Source organism: Miscanthus floridulus, chromosome 19 (assembly GCF_019320115.1).
Source record: "Miscanthus floridulus cultivar M001 chromosome 19, ASM1932011v1, whole genome shotgun sequence".
NCBI lineage: Eukaryota > Viridiplantae > Streptophyta > Magnoliopsida > Poales > Poaceae > Miscanthus > Miscanthus floridulus.
The window spans coordinates 89,651,881-89,670,030 of NC_089598.1; the positions used below are offsets into that span (position 1 = coordinate 89,651,881).

The window sequence follows — 18,150 nt, forward strand, 5'->3', positions numbered from 1 at the left end:
AAAGAGATAAGGAGAGAAAAGGGAAGTGGACTGTTAGCTTATAGCTGGCTTATGCACGAGAACAAAAAAAAACTTTATAAGGAATAAAAGTGGGTTATGTATTTAATAGTGAAGAGTTCAATACTATATGGTTGGCTGAGAGATCGGTGGTAACTTTACAAGAATCTATATATAGCTAGTAGCCGTCTATAATATTAGCCTTCTCCTAAAAACTAATGTGCAATGAAAGAGCCTTTAAGGCTACCGTTCTTTCAAAGCAGTCGCACAACACTTCAGCTTCCGTACTATTCTCCGCCTCACTCTCTCTCTCTTCCGGTCACATGCTATCGCTTTGAGGGCTGCCACGTGGGTGCTATTGCTTGTTCTGGGAGAGGCAACGTCATGGTGGAGCACTTCATCGCTCGCTCTAACGCTTTCCTTAGACGCTGCCTCATTTTTAACTCTGGTCTGGTAATACCAGACCAGTCCTCTGATCCTCCTCAGCGAACACAACCAGTTGCTACAGTGTGTTGCTACAGTGTTCCTCTCGCAAAATCAGTCAGTTTCGGTCGTTTGGTACCAGCGAACGAGGTCGAGGGGTTCAAACCGGGAAGCTGTGTCCCGACGCCATCGATTTGTGTCTGTTGGGGTCGATTCCCATCTAGGTGTTTCTGGGTAATGTCCTGCTCCGCATATTGTTCTGTCTCCACGTCGCATTCTGCTATCCTGGTTTCCTGTGATTTCATACTGGTGACTTCGTTTCCTGCCGCGCCGCTGACCTCGCAGCCCCACCGGTCGCCAGCCCCGCTTGGCACCCAGTCAACCAACAGGACAGCCACCAGCCCAGCCGAAGCAACGACAGGTAAGATTCAGCAACTCTTGAGACCCCTGCTCTCTCTTATTATTGGCTACTTTGTTCAGACCCAAATCAAAGTTCTCAACCTTAGTGCTTTGACTTTCAGAGTTCACCGCTGTGACCACAGAGTAGCATATCAAAGTCTTTCGGCCGTAAAAAATCAGCGTCGACCACACTGCTTACACCGAAAAACTGCTTCACGACATTCTAAAAGTCAGGTAATGATTCAACGCAGCCTTCAGAATCACACAGTATATTAGCCCATGTGTTCTTCTTTACATCTGATTCAAATTCAAATACGACTGCTCCAAGTTACCTCAGCATGAAAATAATTAATAATGCTTACTATAGGCATGTGGCATAATAATTTAGGACAGCCAAAGCTCTTACTTAAACACCGCTCCTATTTTACATCTACTAATCGGCTAATAGTATGGACAGAATTGCTTTTGCACAAATAAAAGTACTGAGCGTTTAGATCCTATTGCCATGAATGATTCCTTTCCCAAATCCGTAATAGCAACTAATTCCTGAATGTTAGTGCGATCATATTTATGCATCGCCTTACTTGCAACAAATACTAATCCTTTTATGCAAATGGAAAAAAAATACAGGACACACTCAAGGAGATGGCCAACTACCGCTACCCAAATCTGACAATAATCAACGAATCAGACCTCCACGATGCCAACCCAAATTTCTTCAGCAATGCAGTAATAGCAAAAGTTCCATTGCCAGCCACAGATGCAGTAGGCCATCAAAGAATAAGAGATGCAGTCCAGCAGCAATTCCAGGTGGACATCGACGTACAAGATATATGAAAGTATGGTGTTGACTACTTCATACGAGCACACTCATCGGATGCAAGTGCCCGCATGCTTGCCAGAGGCTTCGCTAATGTTTCCACCTACACACTGACACTCATGCCATGGACCCCAGACTACGGTTCCACAACGGTGCCTCTGCACACTCAGGTCAGCTCCGATCCCATCAACGATCATAAACTTACCGGATCAACTGTCCTATCTCCCAGTCAACGTCTGTCAACGTCTGTTCGGGAGGCCGTATCGTATCGTGGATTATTTACTGCTGGCTGGTTTGGTGTGAGAGAAAAACACTGTTCCTGGCTGGAAATTTACGATCGTTTACGAGCAAGCGAACAGGCTGTGCTGTGAACTAGCAATACACCATCTCTTCAAGGGAATTTGCACCATCTGAAACATAACATTTACTGCCGCAACATTAACATAGGCCTTGTTTAGATTGCAAATTTTTGCAATATGGACACTGTAGCACATTTCGTTTGTATTTGACAAACTTTGTCCGATCATGGACTAACTAGGCTCAAAAGATTCGTCTCGTGATTTACAACCAAACTGTGCAATTAGTTATTTTTTTTACCTACATTTAATGCTCCATGCATACGTCCAAAAATTGATGTGATGAAGAGAATGAAAAAACTTGGAATTTGGAGGCAATCTAAACCAGGCCATACTGGGTCTCCGCCTATGGACAAGATCTGCTTGTCCCCAGCATAGCACACATAGGTGTCAAGAAAATAACTCAGCATGGTGATCTCCTAAACATTTGGCTGCTATGGTACGAAACATACACAGAAGAAATGCTTGGGAGAATGTCCCCGCTTGAAGAAAGAGCATCTCAACGCCGAGGTAAACATTTTTAAAATTACAGCACTGCTAGGAAGAGGAAAAAAATTACTTCTAACAATTGTTCTCCAAACATTAACAGGATCATCAGACCTTGCTACCGCGCACCGAGAGGAAGTCCGCGAGCAATACTACGCCTACGCAGGTAAGGAAACGCTATTTGAAACTACCAAAAGGGCGAACAACAGCATAATACATACTAACATAGTTCTTTTGGTCATTAGGTTACGACGACGAGGCAACCTCCCGGCCACGAGGTACGTCATCTATACAGTTCATTTAGGTGACGACCATAATGTAAACAACTACGAACCCAGTAAAACCTTAAAACTGACACTAACCTATCATAAACATATACTTTTTTCTATTGATTTTCCCTTTTTTTCTCACCGGATTCCCCATGTTTTTATCATTACGATGTCAATGGGCTCGTTGCATGTTCTAGGTTAGTGCCCTATGAGCGCCTGTTCCCATGATTATGAGGATTTGTGGGGGTACGACCCGCATATCCACGGCAAACCACATGGACTGCGCCTTCAGGGGTGACCCAACCCATAAGACGAAGCCTTGCGGGGCACGACTCTGCTCGGCGCCTCCCGTAAGACGCCGGGAAGATATCCTGAAGATACTACGAGATCTGTTAGGATACGTATGATTCTAAGATTCCTGTAATCTGTTATTACTTTCCGGTTATCTCTCAGATCTAACCGACTTGTAACCCTACCCCTCGAACTATATAAGGGGGGCAGGGACCTCCTCCAAACTCACGTAATATCATACTATAGCTAATACAAACCAACAGACCACAGAAGTAGGGTTTACGTCATACTGACGGCCTGAACCTGTCTAACTCGTGTGTCTCTGTTGCCTTCTTATTCTTGATCACACCCTTCTCTGCCGATCAATCTACCTTCGTGGGATACCCCTCGGAGGACTGCCGACGATATTTTGTCGACAGTTGACGCACCAGGTAGGGGCTTGCATGCTTGTCGAACAAGATGGCTTTTTCTGCAAGCTCTTCGTTCCTCCCGTAGCCCGGCTAGATCTTCACAGTCGGATCCATCTCGTGGGTCATCAACGCTGATAGAGTCGGAGAGCTCATCAAGCCGGTGCAGATCGATTCTGCGCCGATCACCCCAACACCTGTGACTGCAGATCTGATCTCGGAACCGCCTCCGAAGTCGCCTTCATCAACAACTCGCCGCCTGCTTCGTCACTACCAGAGGAGGCAGATCAACAATGATGATCTGATCGCATCCATCGATCGGGTCGGTCTGAAGCTCGCCGATTGCCTCTCCATCGCTGAATCAGCTCTGGACACTCTAGTTCAGCGCCAACCACCCTCCGATCCAGATCTATCGGAGGCTGCTCGGGAAACTCCAGGGGTTACGGCCCTATCCTTTGGGTTCACCAACGCCGCCGCCGTTTATCAAGATGCCCTAAGGGGCAAATTCGCCGACCAGGTTGGAGATGTCCATCCTCTCGCCGACCAGCTTTCGTCGATCGTCAACATGTTGCACGTCGTCCGCTGCCCCGGAGCGTCCCTCCATACCATCCTGGAGAATTCGGACTCCGAGTCCCAGGGCTCTACGGAGACCATCGCTGAAACGACCACCGAACTACTTCCCTCTCCATTCCGTGGCAGCGCAATCTTCAACGTCAGTGTCGACAGCCCCCTCGGAACGGTGAAACCGAGGAGGAACGCGCCGCCCGCGAGAACCGGAACGTCAACCGTGCACAACGCCGAGCAAACGAGACTGCTCTCACGATGGTCGAGCAGCAACTTGACTCGCAAGGAAGGCCACTCCAATGTAACCTCAACAACGAGTTTGTCCGCGTTGATGGCCACGACGTCTACAAGACACCAAGCGCCAATCTCGCAGTGGCTGCCAATGAGCTCACCCGGCTTCCGCAGACACCCGAGGTCGCCAAGGTCGCCACCATGCTTAAAGCGGCACACTGTCAGGTCAATGAGATCCGCCAGGAACAGAGACCTTCATACTCCACAACCTTGATTTGCCGATAAGCCGCGACAAGAACTGATCGTTGTCAAAGTCGCTTCATCGACCAGCATCATGACGACAGGCAACCCCTCCAGGGTAGAGCTAGGGGCAACTACATCGAACATCACCGCCAACACGACTAGGAGGTCGACCAGGACGTCCGAGTGCACCTCAACAATCTCCGAGATGCACGACGACGCATCGACGAACACCGCTTTGGTCGCCATGAAGAAGAAGTACGCCGCCGCCAGGAGTACGAGCAAGAGTACGGTAACTCAGACTCAGCTCTCGAGCCGCTCAACGTCACCAACGCTGCAGACGACGGTGCCACCAACCCCGAGGGCCCCCCCAGCATTCACGAGGGTGCTCCGAACACTTCAGTGGCCCTATGGTTTTAAAATCACAGGGGTCGAGCCCTACGAAGGAAGGATGAACCCAACACAATGGCTATAGGCTTACACCAACTGCCATGAACTGGTTCACGAGCCTTGCCCTAGACTCCATTGGATCCTAGGAAGAGCTAAAAAAAGTCTTCACCGATAATTATATGGCTACATGTACTTGACCGGGTACCAAGCATGATCTCAACCGCATCAACCAGAAGCCGTCTGAGCTCCTCCATAGCTACATCAGACGCTTTTCCGAGATGAGAAATTCTATTCCCAACATCATAGAAGTGGAGGTCATCACTGCCTTCATCAGAGGACTCCATCACCGCGAGCTTTGCTCCAAGTTGAACTGCAAGCCACCAATAGGGATTGACGAGATGATCACGACCGCCAACTAGTACGTCGACGCCGAGGAAGCCGAGGTTCACTTCAATGAGGATGCGGGCCCTCATCGCCCAACACGCCACTACGACGACCACCTCGATGCCACAACAACCGCCACTACGATGACTGTAGTTACCATTGTGACAGCGGCCATGATCGGCCAGAAGGACCCAAGTCTGGTCAAAATTGCCGCCACCGGCCAGACCACATCGTCGCCGTCATCAATGAACCGCGCACTAAGTGCAACTACGACGAGCAATACAAAAAGATCCTCGATAGACCATGCCCTCTCCACAAGAACGTCAGACATAAGATAAAGGATTGCCTCGGCTTGGCTAAGGAGTTCTAGGACAAAAAGCTGGATGATGACACCAATGACAGAGCCAGAGGCCATCGACCACCTGGAGGTAATAACAATGCCTTCCAAGACCATGACAAGGTGGTCGCCACCATCTTCGGGGGACTCACCTCCACCAAGAGCAGAAGAGAACGGAAGCTCGCCGCTCGGCGGGTGCTCACCGTTACTATGGAAGACGCTGCTGCCAACCCTAGCTATCGCCCATGGTCCGAGGTCCCAATCACCTTTAGCAGGGCCGACCAGTGGGCGAACATCCCCTACATAGGGCATTTCCCCCTCGTCCTCAACGCAACCGTCCAAAAAGTGCTTTTTAGAAAAGTGCTCGTTGACAGTGGGAGCGCTCTGAATCTCCTCTTCGTCGGAGCCCTAAAGGAGTTTGGCCTCGGGATAGCAGATCTCACACCCTTAGACTCTTCCTTCTAGGGTGTGGTACCTAGTAGGGCATCCAAACTGCTTGGAGAGATCACCCTACTAGTACAGTTTGGCATGGCAAGCAACTACCGCGTCGAGCACATCAACTTCTATGTCACCGACTTCAACACCACCTACAATGCCATACTTGGTCGGCCAGCTCTAGCCAAGTTCATGGCTGCACCGCACTATGCTTATCTGGTGTTGAAGATGCCCTTGCCCACAGGAGTCCTGGCCTTGCGGGCCAACCTCTCCACCGCCTATGCCTACGAGACAAAGAGTCTTGCGCTCACCGAAGCCACCGACCTCTCCATCTAGATGGCCAGTGTGGTCACCGATGGCAAGACGGTGCCCGCTGACGACCTGGAGATCCCATTGCTGGAGCCTCCTCATGCCTCCACCAAGTCCAAGGAAACCAAGGAGGTCAGCCTCAGCCTCGATGATCCCTCCAAGACCGTGAAGATTGCGGCTCACCTCAACCCCAAATAGGAAAGCGCGCTTGTCTTCTTCGTACGTGCCAACGTCGATATGTTTGCTTGGAAACCTGCAGACATGCCTAGGGTACCACGGGAGAAGATCGAGCACTCCTTGAATGTCTCGCCGATCGCCAAACTGATCAAGCAGAAACTCTATCGATTCGCACCAGACAAGGAGGCTATTAGGATAGAAATAAAATGGCTCCTAGCTACTGGATTCATAAAAGAAGTGTATCATCCTGAGTGGTTAGCAAACCCTGTTCTCATTCAAAAAAAGAATAAAGAATGGAGAATGTGTGTTGATTACACTAATCTTAACAAACACTGCCCTAAAGACCCCTTCGGTCTACCTCGTATACATGAGGTTGTAGACTCCACCGCCGGCTGCAAATTGCTCTCCTTCCTCGATTCTTACTCCGGCTATCACCAGATCTCTCTCAAGGAAGAAGATCAGATCAAGATGTCATTCATCACGCCCTTCGGTGCGTACTGCTACACCACCGTGTCCTTCGGACTCAAGAACGCCGGGGCGACTTATCAAAGGGCCATCTAGACATGCCTCGATCAACAGATCGGCCGCAATGTCGAAGCTTACATTGACAATGTGGTCATCAAGTCTAAGACCGCCGGCAATCTTATCATCGACCTCGAGGAAACGTTCGCCAACCTAAAAAGGTACCGATGGAAGTTGAATCCTTCAAAGTGCATCTTTGGAGTTCCATCCGGTATACTCCTGGGCTACATCGTCAGCGCACGTGGCATCGAGCCCAACCCCGACAAGGTCTCTACCATCACCAACATGAAATGGCCAACATGCGTCAAGGATATACAGAAGCTTACAGGCTGCATGGCTGCTTTAATCCGCTTCATATCACACCTCGGCAAAAAAGGGCTACCGTTCTTTAAACTCCTCAAGTGTCGACAGAATATTGTTGGCAGTCCACCGAGGGGTATCCCATGATGGTAGATTTGTCGGTGGGGGTGTGCGTAATCAGGAACCGGATGGTGACACAAGGCGCAGAGACAGCAATTTAGACAGGTTCAGGCCGTCTGATCGACGTAATACCCTACGTTCTGTGTCTTTGGTGTATTGTATTGAATACATGATGTCGAGTAGAGGACCCCTGCCTCTCCTTATATACTCTAGAGGGGTAGGGTTATAAGTAAAGTATCCTATTTGGTACTATACAATGTCTTGCGGTGCACGCCGAGCAGCGCCGTGCACGCCTTGAACTTGTGGGCTGGACCACTTCTGATGGTGTGGCCCATGTCTTGTCTTGTAGATACCGAGGGTCATACCCCCACAGCTAGTCCCTGAGCCTGATAGTAGGTGACATAGTCGCATGGTGCTAGGGTCAGAAAGTAGAAGACCAGCCGAGCAGGCAGCCAGTCCCCGGGCGTAGCCTCGAGATGAGAACAAGCACATTCACCATAAGGTGAAGTGTGCCCACTTAGTCCCCGAGCCTGCTGGAAGATGAAGAATGAATCTTGTAGCAGGGTCAAAGAAGTCTAAAAGCTAGCCGACGTCGTCTGATATACGCGTATCAAGACCCTAGACGCGCTGCCCAAGATCAGCACCCTGATCCGAATAGCATGGAGCAGCTTGATAGCACACCGATGAGACATAGCAAGGTCCGAGCACCAAGGGAGCATCGAGGAGTCCCCGGCGTCGCTGGCGATGACCAAGCACCAAGGAGCGAGTAGTCCCCAGTGTCACTGGCGATGATCGAGCACCAAGGAGCGAGGAGTCCCCGATGTCGTTGGTGATGACTGAGCACCGAGGAGCGAGGAGTCCCCGGCGTAGGCGGTGATGTCCGAGCACCGAGGAGCGAGGAGTCCCTAGTGTTGCTGGCGATGACCGAGCACCAAGGAGCGAGGAGTCCTCGACGTCGCTGATGATGTCTGAGCACCAAGGAGTGAGGAGTCCCCGGCGTCGCTGGTGATGATCGAGCACCAAGGAGCGAGGAGTCCTCGGCGTCGCTGGCGATGTCCGAGCATCGAGGAGCGAGGAGTCCCCAGCGTTGCTGGCGATGTCCGAGCACCGAGGAGCGAGGAGTCCCCGGCGTCGCTGGCGATGTCCAAGCAACGAGGAGCGAGGAGTCCCCGATGTCACTTGCGATGTCTGAGCACTGATGAGTGAGGAGTCCTCGACGTCGCTGGCGATGACCGAGCACCGAGGAGCAAGGGGTCCCCGGCGTCGCTGGTGATGTCCGAGCACCAAGGAGCGAGGCGTCCCCGACGTCGCTGGCGATGTTCGAGCACCGACGAGCGAGGAGTCCTCGGCATCACTGGCGATGACCGAGCACCGAGGAATGAGGAGTCCTCGGTGTAGGCGGCGATGTCCGAGCACCGAGGAGTCCCTGGTGAAGCTGGCGATGTTCGAGCACTGAGGAATCCTCGGCGTAGGCGGTGAGGTCCGAGCACCGAGGAGTCCCCGACGTAGGTGGTGAGGAGTCCCCAGCGTAGGCGGTGATGTCCGAGCAACAAGGAGTCCCCGGCGAAGCTAGCGATGTCCGAGCATCGAGGAGTCCTCGGCGTAGGCGGCGAGGTTTGAGCACCGAGGAGTCCCCGGTGTAGGCGGCGAGGTCCGAGCACCGACATAGCTAACGACGTCCGTGCGGTGAAGTGTGCCCACTTAGTCCTCGAGCACGAAGTATCCGTGCATCGAGGAGTAACCGGCGTAGCTGGCGATGAAGCATGAGCGACGAACAGTCTGGTCAACTGGTCGGCGGTGAAGTGAGCATTGAGTAGAAGCGATCGGCGAACAATCCGATCAACTAGTCGGCGATGGAGTCCATGAACCAAGCGGTTTGACTAGTTGATCGGTGGAGAAGTCCGAGCACCAGGTGATCCGATCACCTGGACGACGATCCTGTAATACAAACACGTAGAACGGGTAGTACATGACATAAAAATATATGAACTTTGGAGAAAAAATAGCATATGTAGCTTGGCGATCAGTTGGAGTGAAGATGTATTTATATTTAATATAAACCGTCCAACCAGTTAGTGTGTAGCTGAGTCTCCAGCCCTAGCTAGCCCATAGTCCATAACGTCAAGCGCGAAGCCCGTGCACGTGTAGGAGGAACAGGCGTGACTAAGGAGCTGCTGCCGACCACCAATAACGCAGAGCGCGGAGCCCGTAGCACGTGTAGGGAGGAGCCGGAGACAGGGCCATCTCTAGAGGCGTCCGAGCATCAACATGACTGTTCAGGGGTTCGAAAAATCATTTGGAGAGCAAATATGGAGAAAACAGTTCGGAGAAACATTGCGGCGATATATGAAGATTGGAGAATATTTAGCAGAATATTAAAGCATGACTTAGCTTTGGACGGAGCGTCTGGTCAGCGACGTATGGCGCTATCTGGTCGGCGTTGATGGCGAACACCCGGCGGGCGGTGAGTTGTTGGTGAAGACGACCTCGGAGGTGGTTCCAAGATCGAATCTGCTGTCGTGGGGGCTGATGTAGCCAGCGATGAATTGTCGTCGTCGACCAGCATGGATCTCCATGAGACGATGAGAACACGTTGTTGATTTGAGGTCCATCTGGCTCACCATGGGATCAAGCGCACACCCCTACCTGGCACGCCAATTGTAGATAGAATATCATTGGCAGTCCACCGAGGGGTATCCCGTGATGGTAGATTTGTCGGTGGGGGTGTGCGTAATCAGAAACCGAATGGTGACACAAGGCGCAGAGACAGCGATTTGGACAGGTTCGGGCCGTCTGATCGACGTAATACCCTACGTCTTGTGTCTTTGGTGTATTGTATTGAATACATGATGTCGAGTAGAGGACCCCTACCTCTCCTTATATACTCTGAAGGGGTAGGGTTACAAGTAAAGTATCCAATTTGGTACTATACAATGTCTTGCGGTGCATGCCGAGCAGCGCCGTGCACGCCTTGAACTTGTGGGCGGGGCCACCTCTAATGGTGCGGCCCATGTCTTGTCTTGTAGATACCGGGGGTCATACCCCCACATCAAGGCCTGCGAGCATTTTTCCTAGTCGGAGGAGGTAGACACAGCTTTCGAGCAGCTCAAGTTGTTCCTAACAAATCCTCCGATCATGACGGCGCCACAGCCAGACGAAACTCCCATAATCTATATTGTCGCTACTTCTCGCGTCGTCAGCATAGCCATTGTGGTCAAATGTGAGGAGGTCAAGCATGCCTATAAGGTGCAACGTCCGTTATACTTCATCAGCGAGGTTCTCAATGAGCCCAAGACTCATTATCCTTAGGTCTAGAAGCTGCTATACGCCGTCCTGATTACGTCGCGTAAGCTCCGTCACTACTTTGAGTATTACAAGATCACCGTGGTCACCGAGTTTCCTCTGGGGGACATTCTCTGCAACAAAGAGGCCAACGACCGTATCATCAATTGGGTTGTCAAGCTCGGCACTTACTCCATTGAATTCAGAAGCAGGCCTACCATCAAGTCTCAGGCGCTTGCTGATTTCATCGCTGAGTGGACTAAGATTCAAGAGCCCATCACTGCTACTTGCCTCGAGCACTTGGTGATGTACTTTGATGGTGCTCTCAACATCAACGGTGCTGGTGCAGGCATTCTGTTCATCACACCGACCAAGGATAAGCTCCGTTACATACTTCGGATACATTTTCTAGCTCCAACAACGCCGTCAAATATGAAGCATGTCTCCATGGACTTCGTATAGCTATTGAGCTCAGCGTTAAACGCATCATGGTATACGAGGACTCCACGCTGGTCATCAACTAGTTCAATAAAGTCTGGTCTTGCTCCAGTGAGAAGATGGATGCATACTGCGCCAAAATCAGGAAGCATGAAGGGAAATTCTACGGTATCGAGTACCACCACGTGGTACACGATCAAAATCAGCTCATCAACTAGCTATCCAAGTTAGGCTCCTCTCGCGCCGTGATTCCACCAGGGGTCTTTGTTCAAGATCGTCTAGCGCCATCCATTAAGGAAGATAAGGAAATTCAGGAAGTTCCCCCTGCCGAGCAGCTGGTACTTATGGTACCTTCGCCGGCCGCCGATTGGAGAGAACAGTTCATCAAGTACCTCTCCAATGCCGAAGTACCCGCTAATAAGACTAAAACTGAACGCCTAATCTATCGAAGCAAGCATTACGTGCTGGTGGACAACAACTTGATGAGGAAAAGTACCAAGGAAGGGATACTGCAAAAATGCATCACCTAAGAAGAAGGAGTGAAGCTACTTCTCGAATTTCACTCTGGTTCCTGCGGCAACCACACGGCCTCGAGAACCCTAGTCGGCAAAGCTTTTCGAGCTGGTTTTTACTAGCCCACGGCCATCTCCAATGCAGAAGACCTCATTCGACGTTGTGAAGGATGCTAATTTTTTGCCAAGCAAATACACATGCCGGCACAAGAGCTGCAGACCATCCTAGCCTCCTAGCCCTTCGCATGCTGGGGACTAGATATGATTGGGTGTTTCAAGCCAGTGCCAGGTGGTTTTCGGTACGTATACGTCACCATCGACAAGTTCTCCAAGTGGATCAAGTATAAACTGCTCGTCTTAGCTGCTGCAAAGAAAGCAGTCGAGCTCTTCGAAGATATCATCCACAGATTTGGTCTCCCGAACAACATCATCACCGACCTTGGAACTACATTTACTAGCCATCACTTTTGGGACTTATGCGAAGACCGGTGCATCTCCATCAAATACGTCTCCGTTGCCCATCCTAGAGCCAACAGCCAGGTCAAACGGGCGAACGGTATGATCCTTGATGCCCTAAAAAAGAGGCTATATCAGAAAGAAGAAAAGCATTCGGGCAGATGGCTCAAGGAGCTACCGCTATGGTCTAGGGACTACACACTCAAGCTAGTCACAGCACCGATGTGCCCATATTTCTTGGTCTATGGCTCAGAAGACATACTACCAGCGGATATTGCCTTCTGAGCACCTAGGGTGGAAATTTATGATGAAGAGCAAGCCATCGCTGTTCGGACAGAGGACATCGACAGGGCCAAGGAAGAACGCCTAATCACTTGCGTCTGCATAGCCAAGTATCTAGAAGGCTTGCGGAGGTACTACAACCACAACATCAAAGGTCATTCATTTGCTATCGGCGACCTCGTTCTCCGTAGAAAACAAAAAACTGAAGGGATGCACAAGCTCTCCTCCCCTTGGGAAGGGCCTTACGTCGTCAAAGAGGTTACCCGACTAGGGTATTATCGCCTATGTGACTTAGACAGAATCGATGTCCCCAACTCATGGCACATTGAGCACCTTATACGTTTCTATCCTTGAAACGCTCTAGATATGTACTCTCCACTTTATGACGAATAAAGTTTTGGTCTCCATAATTTGTTTCCATTACGTTTTTTCTCCATTACGGTCGCCGAGCTCTAAGCTACTCCATAACGAACTCCAATACAAAATCTCCAACGTATTTCGCCAAACAAGTTCTCCAAATCGCCGACCACGTTTCTCCAAATCACCAACGTATTTCACCGAACAAGTTCTCCAAATCGCTGACCACATTTCTCCAAATCACCAACGTATTTCATCGAACAAGTTCTCCAAATCTCCAACATATTTCACCAAACAGGTTTCTCCAAATCGCCGAACACTTTTCTCCAAATCTCCAAGATATTTCGCCGATCAACGAGCAGTATACGTTCTGTTCTGTTCTCTATGGAGAAGACTCAGTCTCTGATCTCTCCCTACACGTGCTACGGGCTCCATGCTCTGCGTTATGGGTGGTCAGCTGCGGTTCCTTGGTGACGCCTATTCCTCCTACATGTGCACGAGCTCCGCGCTCGACGTTATGGACTATGGGTTAGCCAAGGCTGAGAGCTCAGTAAAGAACTAACTGCTCGGACGCCACTTATACTACGTTTATCCCCAAGTTATTTTGCCAACCGCCGAGTAGCACATGTTTCGCTCTATGCTCTATGGAGAAGACACAGTCTCCGATCTCTCCCTACACGTGCTACGGGCTCCGTGCTCTGTGTTATGGGTGGTCGGCTGCGGTTCCTTGGTGACGCATGTTCCTCCTACACGTGCATGGGCTCCGCGCTCGACGTTATGGACTATGGGCTAGCTAAGGCCAAAGAGTTCAGTAACAAACTAACTGCTCGGACGCTACTTATACTACGTATAATTGCGTTAGGGTTATTGCTACAATGATTTTTCACCACAAATATGAGCAAGCTGCATAAACATGCACTTTATAACATTTATACAAATACATAAATGTTTTCTGCGCGTGCTCTAACTACCCTCTCCAGATGTTACAGATAATACTCTCCGGGCAGATCACTAGGCTAAAAGGTCCTTGTGTGGTTTTGGTAATTGAGTGATAACCTAGGTGGACTAATTGTGTTTATGTGAGATACACAGGTGATTAGTCCACAGGTACATATGTGTGAGCAACATATGCCATGAAGGTGAAAATGGCTTGGAGATGTTGCAAAGCTCACACATGTGATGACGAAGGAGCTCATTGCACATGAGACATGACATTGAGTCATGTGATCAAGGTGGAGAAGATCAAGACAAGACTTGGCTTGATGGGCCGGTTGCAAGCGTGAAGGGCAAGTCAGAGGCTTTGGAGCGATGGACCACGTGGCAGTGAAGCTTGAGCAAGACTTGGCGCCGATGGACGAAGGCAACGGTGAAAAGCAAGTAAAGTCAAGATCGATGAACCAATATGATCACATGATGATATGGAGTGGATCATATCATTGTTGATCATGTTGGTGCATATGTTGCATCGACATTAGAGGAGATAGAATGGAATGCGCAAGGCAAAGGTATAACATAGGGCATTTCGTTTCACCGGTCATAGGTGTGTAGAGAAGTTGATGACCGGGTTTAGGATAGATGGCCGTACTATCAAGAGGGGTAAACTTGTTTGCATATCGGTCATCTAGTGCCACTCGAGTGATCTAACCTTGCATCGTTGCTAGGATTGAGTGGCGTGGCAAGTTGAGTGACTAATCCTTTGGGAAATGATTGTGAAAATGCTAACACACATACACATGGTGGTGTACACTTGGTGGTGTTGGCACATTTACAAAGGAGATGAAGTTGGAGTTGATGTGGATCAACTCAGCGATGGAACGGAGGCAAGGGTTCGTAACTCCACCGGCGGAGTGTCCGCCCATAGAGTGCGGACAATTCAACGGTGCCACCGGTGCCCTATACAGAAAAGACAGGGTCTCACAGAGTGGACCAGACGCTGGTCACATGTTGATCGGACGCTGGGGTCCTGCATCCGGTCAGTGGCTATAGAGAGCGTGCAGGTGTCGGTCTTCGACCGGACACTGGCGCTAAAAGTGATCAGACACTGACAGGGTGCGTCTGGTCAAGCTAACGTACAATGACGTAGGTGACACAGAAAAGTTGGAGAAGGACTAGACGCTGATGCTGCGTCCGATCATGACTGACCGGACGTGTCCGGTCGCGACTGGTACCTTACTGGAAACGACCAGATGCTGGGGTTGCTGTGTCCGGTCAGTTTATGTAGCTGCGTCCGGTCATCACTTGACCATTGAGATCAAGTGACTAAGGTTGAATGGAGGCGACACGTGGTGAGCATCCGTTGACTGGACGCTGACGTCCTGCGTCTGATCGATACGACCGGAGCGTCTGGTCGTCCCGAGTTTTGCCCAGTGAAGGGGTAACGGCTAGTTTAGCCTGTGGGGCTATAAATAGAAGGTGGCCTCGACCATGGCTAGAGCTGAGCACACTAGAGCCTTGGTGGCTTGTGTAGTAGTGCTTGGGAGCCCTCTATTTCACATATGCTTGATAGTGATCATCCGATTGTGTGAGAGAGCGATTCTAGTGCGATTGCATCGTGAGGTTGCATCGAGTGGCACTAGGTGATCAAGTTGCAAGCCGGTGGTGCTTGTTACTCTTGGAGGTTGCCACCTCCTAGATGGCTTGGTGGTGGTCTCTGTTGAAGCCTGCAAGAAGCTTGTGCAGTGCTCTGGAGAAGAACTTTGTGAGGGGCATTGTGCTCGCCCCGCGGGAGCCACGAAGAGCAACTCTAGTAAAGTGTGTCATTGAGCTACCCTCACTTTTGGGGTAGGTTTTTGCGGTGCCCGACGTGCGGGCTTGGTAGGTGATGCCAATTAGCCGTCGAACCACCAAGTGAGCGGTCGACATAACAGGGACTAGCATGTTGGCAAACACGTGAACCTTGGGAGAAAAATCATCGTGTCAACCTTGTTCTTCCTGTTGGTTTGCATCCTTGTTACACAAGCTTGTAATTACTATTGCATACATTGTGCTTGTGTAGTTGCTCTTGTAATTAGTTAGCTTGTGTAGCTTACTAGTTACCTTCTTGCTTGTGTAGCATAGAAGTAGCTCCCTTGCGTGGCTAATTTGGTTTGTGTGACCTTGTTAGTCACATTGCTTAGTTTGTGTAGCTAAGTAATTGCGCTCTCTAATTTGGCATTGATTGCCTTGTTATTGAGCATTGTTAGTGAGCATTAGGTGGCTTTGTGCTTTTGCTTACTAGCATGTGTAGGAGCTCCCTGTTGCTTAAAGTACTAGTGGCATAGGTTTGTGTGACCTTGCTTCTAGAATTGGTTAGGTGAGCTCTAGCTAGCCCGGCACCTTTGTTGCTTAATTTGTATCTTTGGAAGGTGCTAGAGAACTTAGATAGAGGGGTATAGTCTTGGCTAGACCGATAGTTTTAATTCTGCACTTGTTTCGGTTAGCCGACGCAATTAATTTTAGAAAGGACTATTCACCCCCCCTCTAGTCCACCATCTCGACCCTACATGGGCTCCGCCATCGTCGTTCGTCTCGCCGAACAGGTCTATGTTGTCGGCTAGCTATTTCACCGCGTCCTCCACCTCATCCTCCATCTGCTGGGTCTCCGCCTCGCCCATTCCTTCAGCGAATCCAGCCCTTATTGCCTAAACATCAACAGATTGATTGTGGGACCAAACCACCGCAAGGGCATGAGTAATGGTGGTAACAACAGCGTCGCAGTCGAAGCTCTTGAAGCTCTCCCATGCCGCCTTGCACCTCTGGATGATAGTGTCTGAACATAGTGTCCTACCGTCGGGCTAAGGAGCCACCTCCAAGTCGACGTAGTCGAGCACCGGTTTAACTCCGGCGACTACGGCATCAAACTTCTCCCGTTGGGTCCTGGCCTCCTGCACCAGCACATCAAACTATGCCTTGACCCTCTGACGGTAGTCTGCAAGCATTGCAAGGTTCCATCAAGCAAGGAAACTACTTCAGTAGTAACTCTGACTAGGAAGTACTCACTGTTTAGCTCCTCGGCCAGTTTGTCTGCTCGCCCTATCTCCTTCATCTTCTCCTCTTGGAGTTGTTCAATGGCTTGGCGCAGCTGGCCGAGCTCTATATCTTGCTCTACAAGCACAACAGTCATCACCAAAGATATAGCTATCCAGCAATATAAAGCACATTCGCCGATATACCATACCTGCTTTCTGCTCGGATACGCTTCTGAGCTACTCTGATTTCTGCTCTAGTTGTGTGGAAGCACTCGCTAGCTGCTCGGACGTGCCACGCAGCTACTTGGATGCAGCCGCCAGCTGCTCAGATAGGACACCCTTCTGGTACTCTAGGTCCCACACGTTGGATTCAGCAAGGTCTCGCTCGCGCTGGGCCTTCTAGATGTTTTTCTCCATAAGGTTCATCGCCTCCTTGAGTTTTTCATTTTCCTCGGTGAGGGGCACCATCCTTTTGATCAGCTGGTGGCACTGCTCGGCAGTCTGAGTTATCCCCTGCAAGTGTAGAATGGCAATGATGAACTCCGATCTCCAATGTCAAAGATGAAGATTCTAGATGCAGTACTGACCTCGATTTGCTTCATCACTTCGGTAAGGGTGGTCTTTAGTCTCCTCATCTCCCTGGTGGTGTCCTCCTCCTCGACAACTACCACCTCGTCGCTGTGTCTGTGGAGGATTCAGATGGCCTAGGGTCAAGACTCCTCACGTTCAATCTCTTCCACCTCGTCCTCCTCCGCCATGGCTAGAGGCACCACTAGGGGGTTCCGTGGATAGACTACGGGTCTGCCCACGCTTTTGTGACGCTATCTGCTCCTCGAGCGTGACCGGCTTCGCTACCCCAGACCCATCGGCTTCTGTCGTTGCCTCGGGCACCATCGCCGACCCATCTGCTGTCGGTGCCAACTGTTCACTGCCACCAAGTTCACTAGTAGCGACGGTTGACTCCTCCATAGACCGTCGAGCACCTGGGGACTCTGGAATGGGGTCTACCGCCACCTCCTCCGCTCTGGAGACCAGCCTTCGATTGCTCGATAGTCTAGATGGGTGGGGTCGGATCCTCCGCACGCTTTGCATTGTATCTGATTAGCTTGTTAGTCGCCAATAAAACTAAGGAACAATGGCAAAGTAACTTCAAGGCAAGGATACTTACGGTTTTGTCTGCCGGTACAATTTCTTGAACCAACACTGCCTACCCGAGCCCCTAGCCACGACCTTGGGGTCAACGTCTGTGTCTTGGGGTGGAGGTCCCGTGGTCTCTGCCATCGGCCTTTCCTCCTCCCATCGCTCCGGGGCTCCCCTCGCCCGCTGCTCAGGGACTTCCTCCGCCCACCGCTCCGGGGCTCCCCTCACCCGCTGCTTGGGGACTTCCTCTGCCTGTTGCTCTGGGGCTCCCCTTGCCCG

General features: G+C 50.6%; 1 protein-coding gene across 1 annotated transcript; it reads left to right on the forward strand.

Annotated features, from left to right (window-relative positions):
- The first annotated feature begins 1,630 nt into the window (after positions 1 to 1,630).
- LOC136526337 (uncharacterized) lies at positions 1,631 to 3,220 on the forward strand. The gene is made up of 5 exons (XM_066519034.1): positions 1,631 to 1,883; positions 2,324 to 2,505; positions 2,585 to 2,647; positions 2,727 to 2,759; positions 3,204 to 3,220. The coding sequence occupies exons 1-5, from the start codon at positions 1,711 to 1,713 to the stop codon at positions 3,218 to 3,220; spliced, it is 468 nt and encodes a 155-aa protein (XP_066375131.1). The 5' UTR covers positions 1,631 to 1,710.
- The last annotated feature ends 14,930 nt before the right edge of the window (positions 3,221 to 18,150 follow it).

Coding starts and splice junctions, on each gene's coding strand:
- LOC136526337 (XM_066519034.1), top strand. CDS start 1,711: ATGCTTGCCAGAGGCTTCGCTAATGTTTCCACCTACACACTGACACTC. Junction 2,506..2,584: donor AAGAGCATCTCAACGCCGAG/GTAAACATTTTT, acceptor AAACATTAACAG/GATCATCAGACCTTGCTACC. Junction 2,648..2,726: donor GCAATACTACGCCTACGCAG/GTAAGGAAACGC, acceptor TTTGGTCATTAG/GTTACGACGACGAGGCAACC.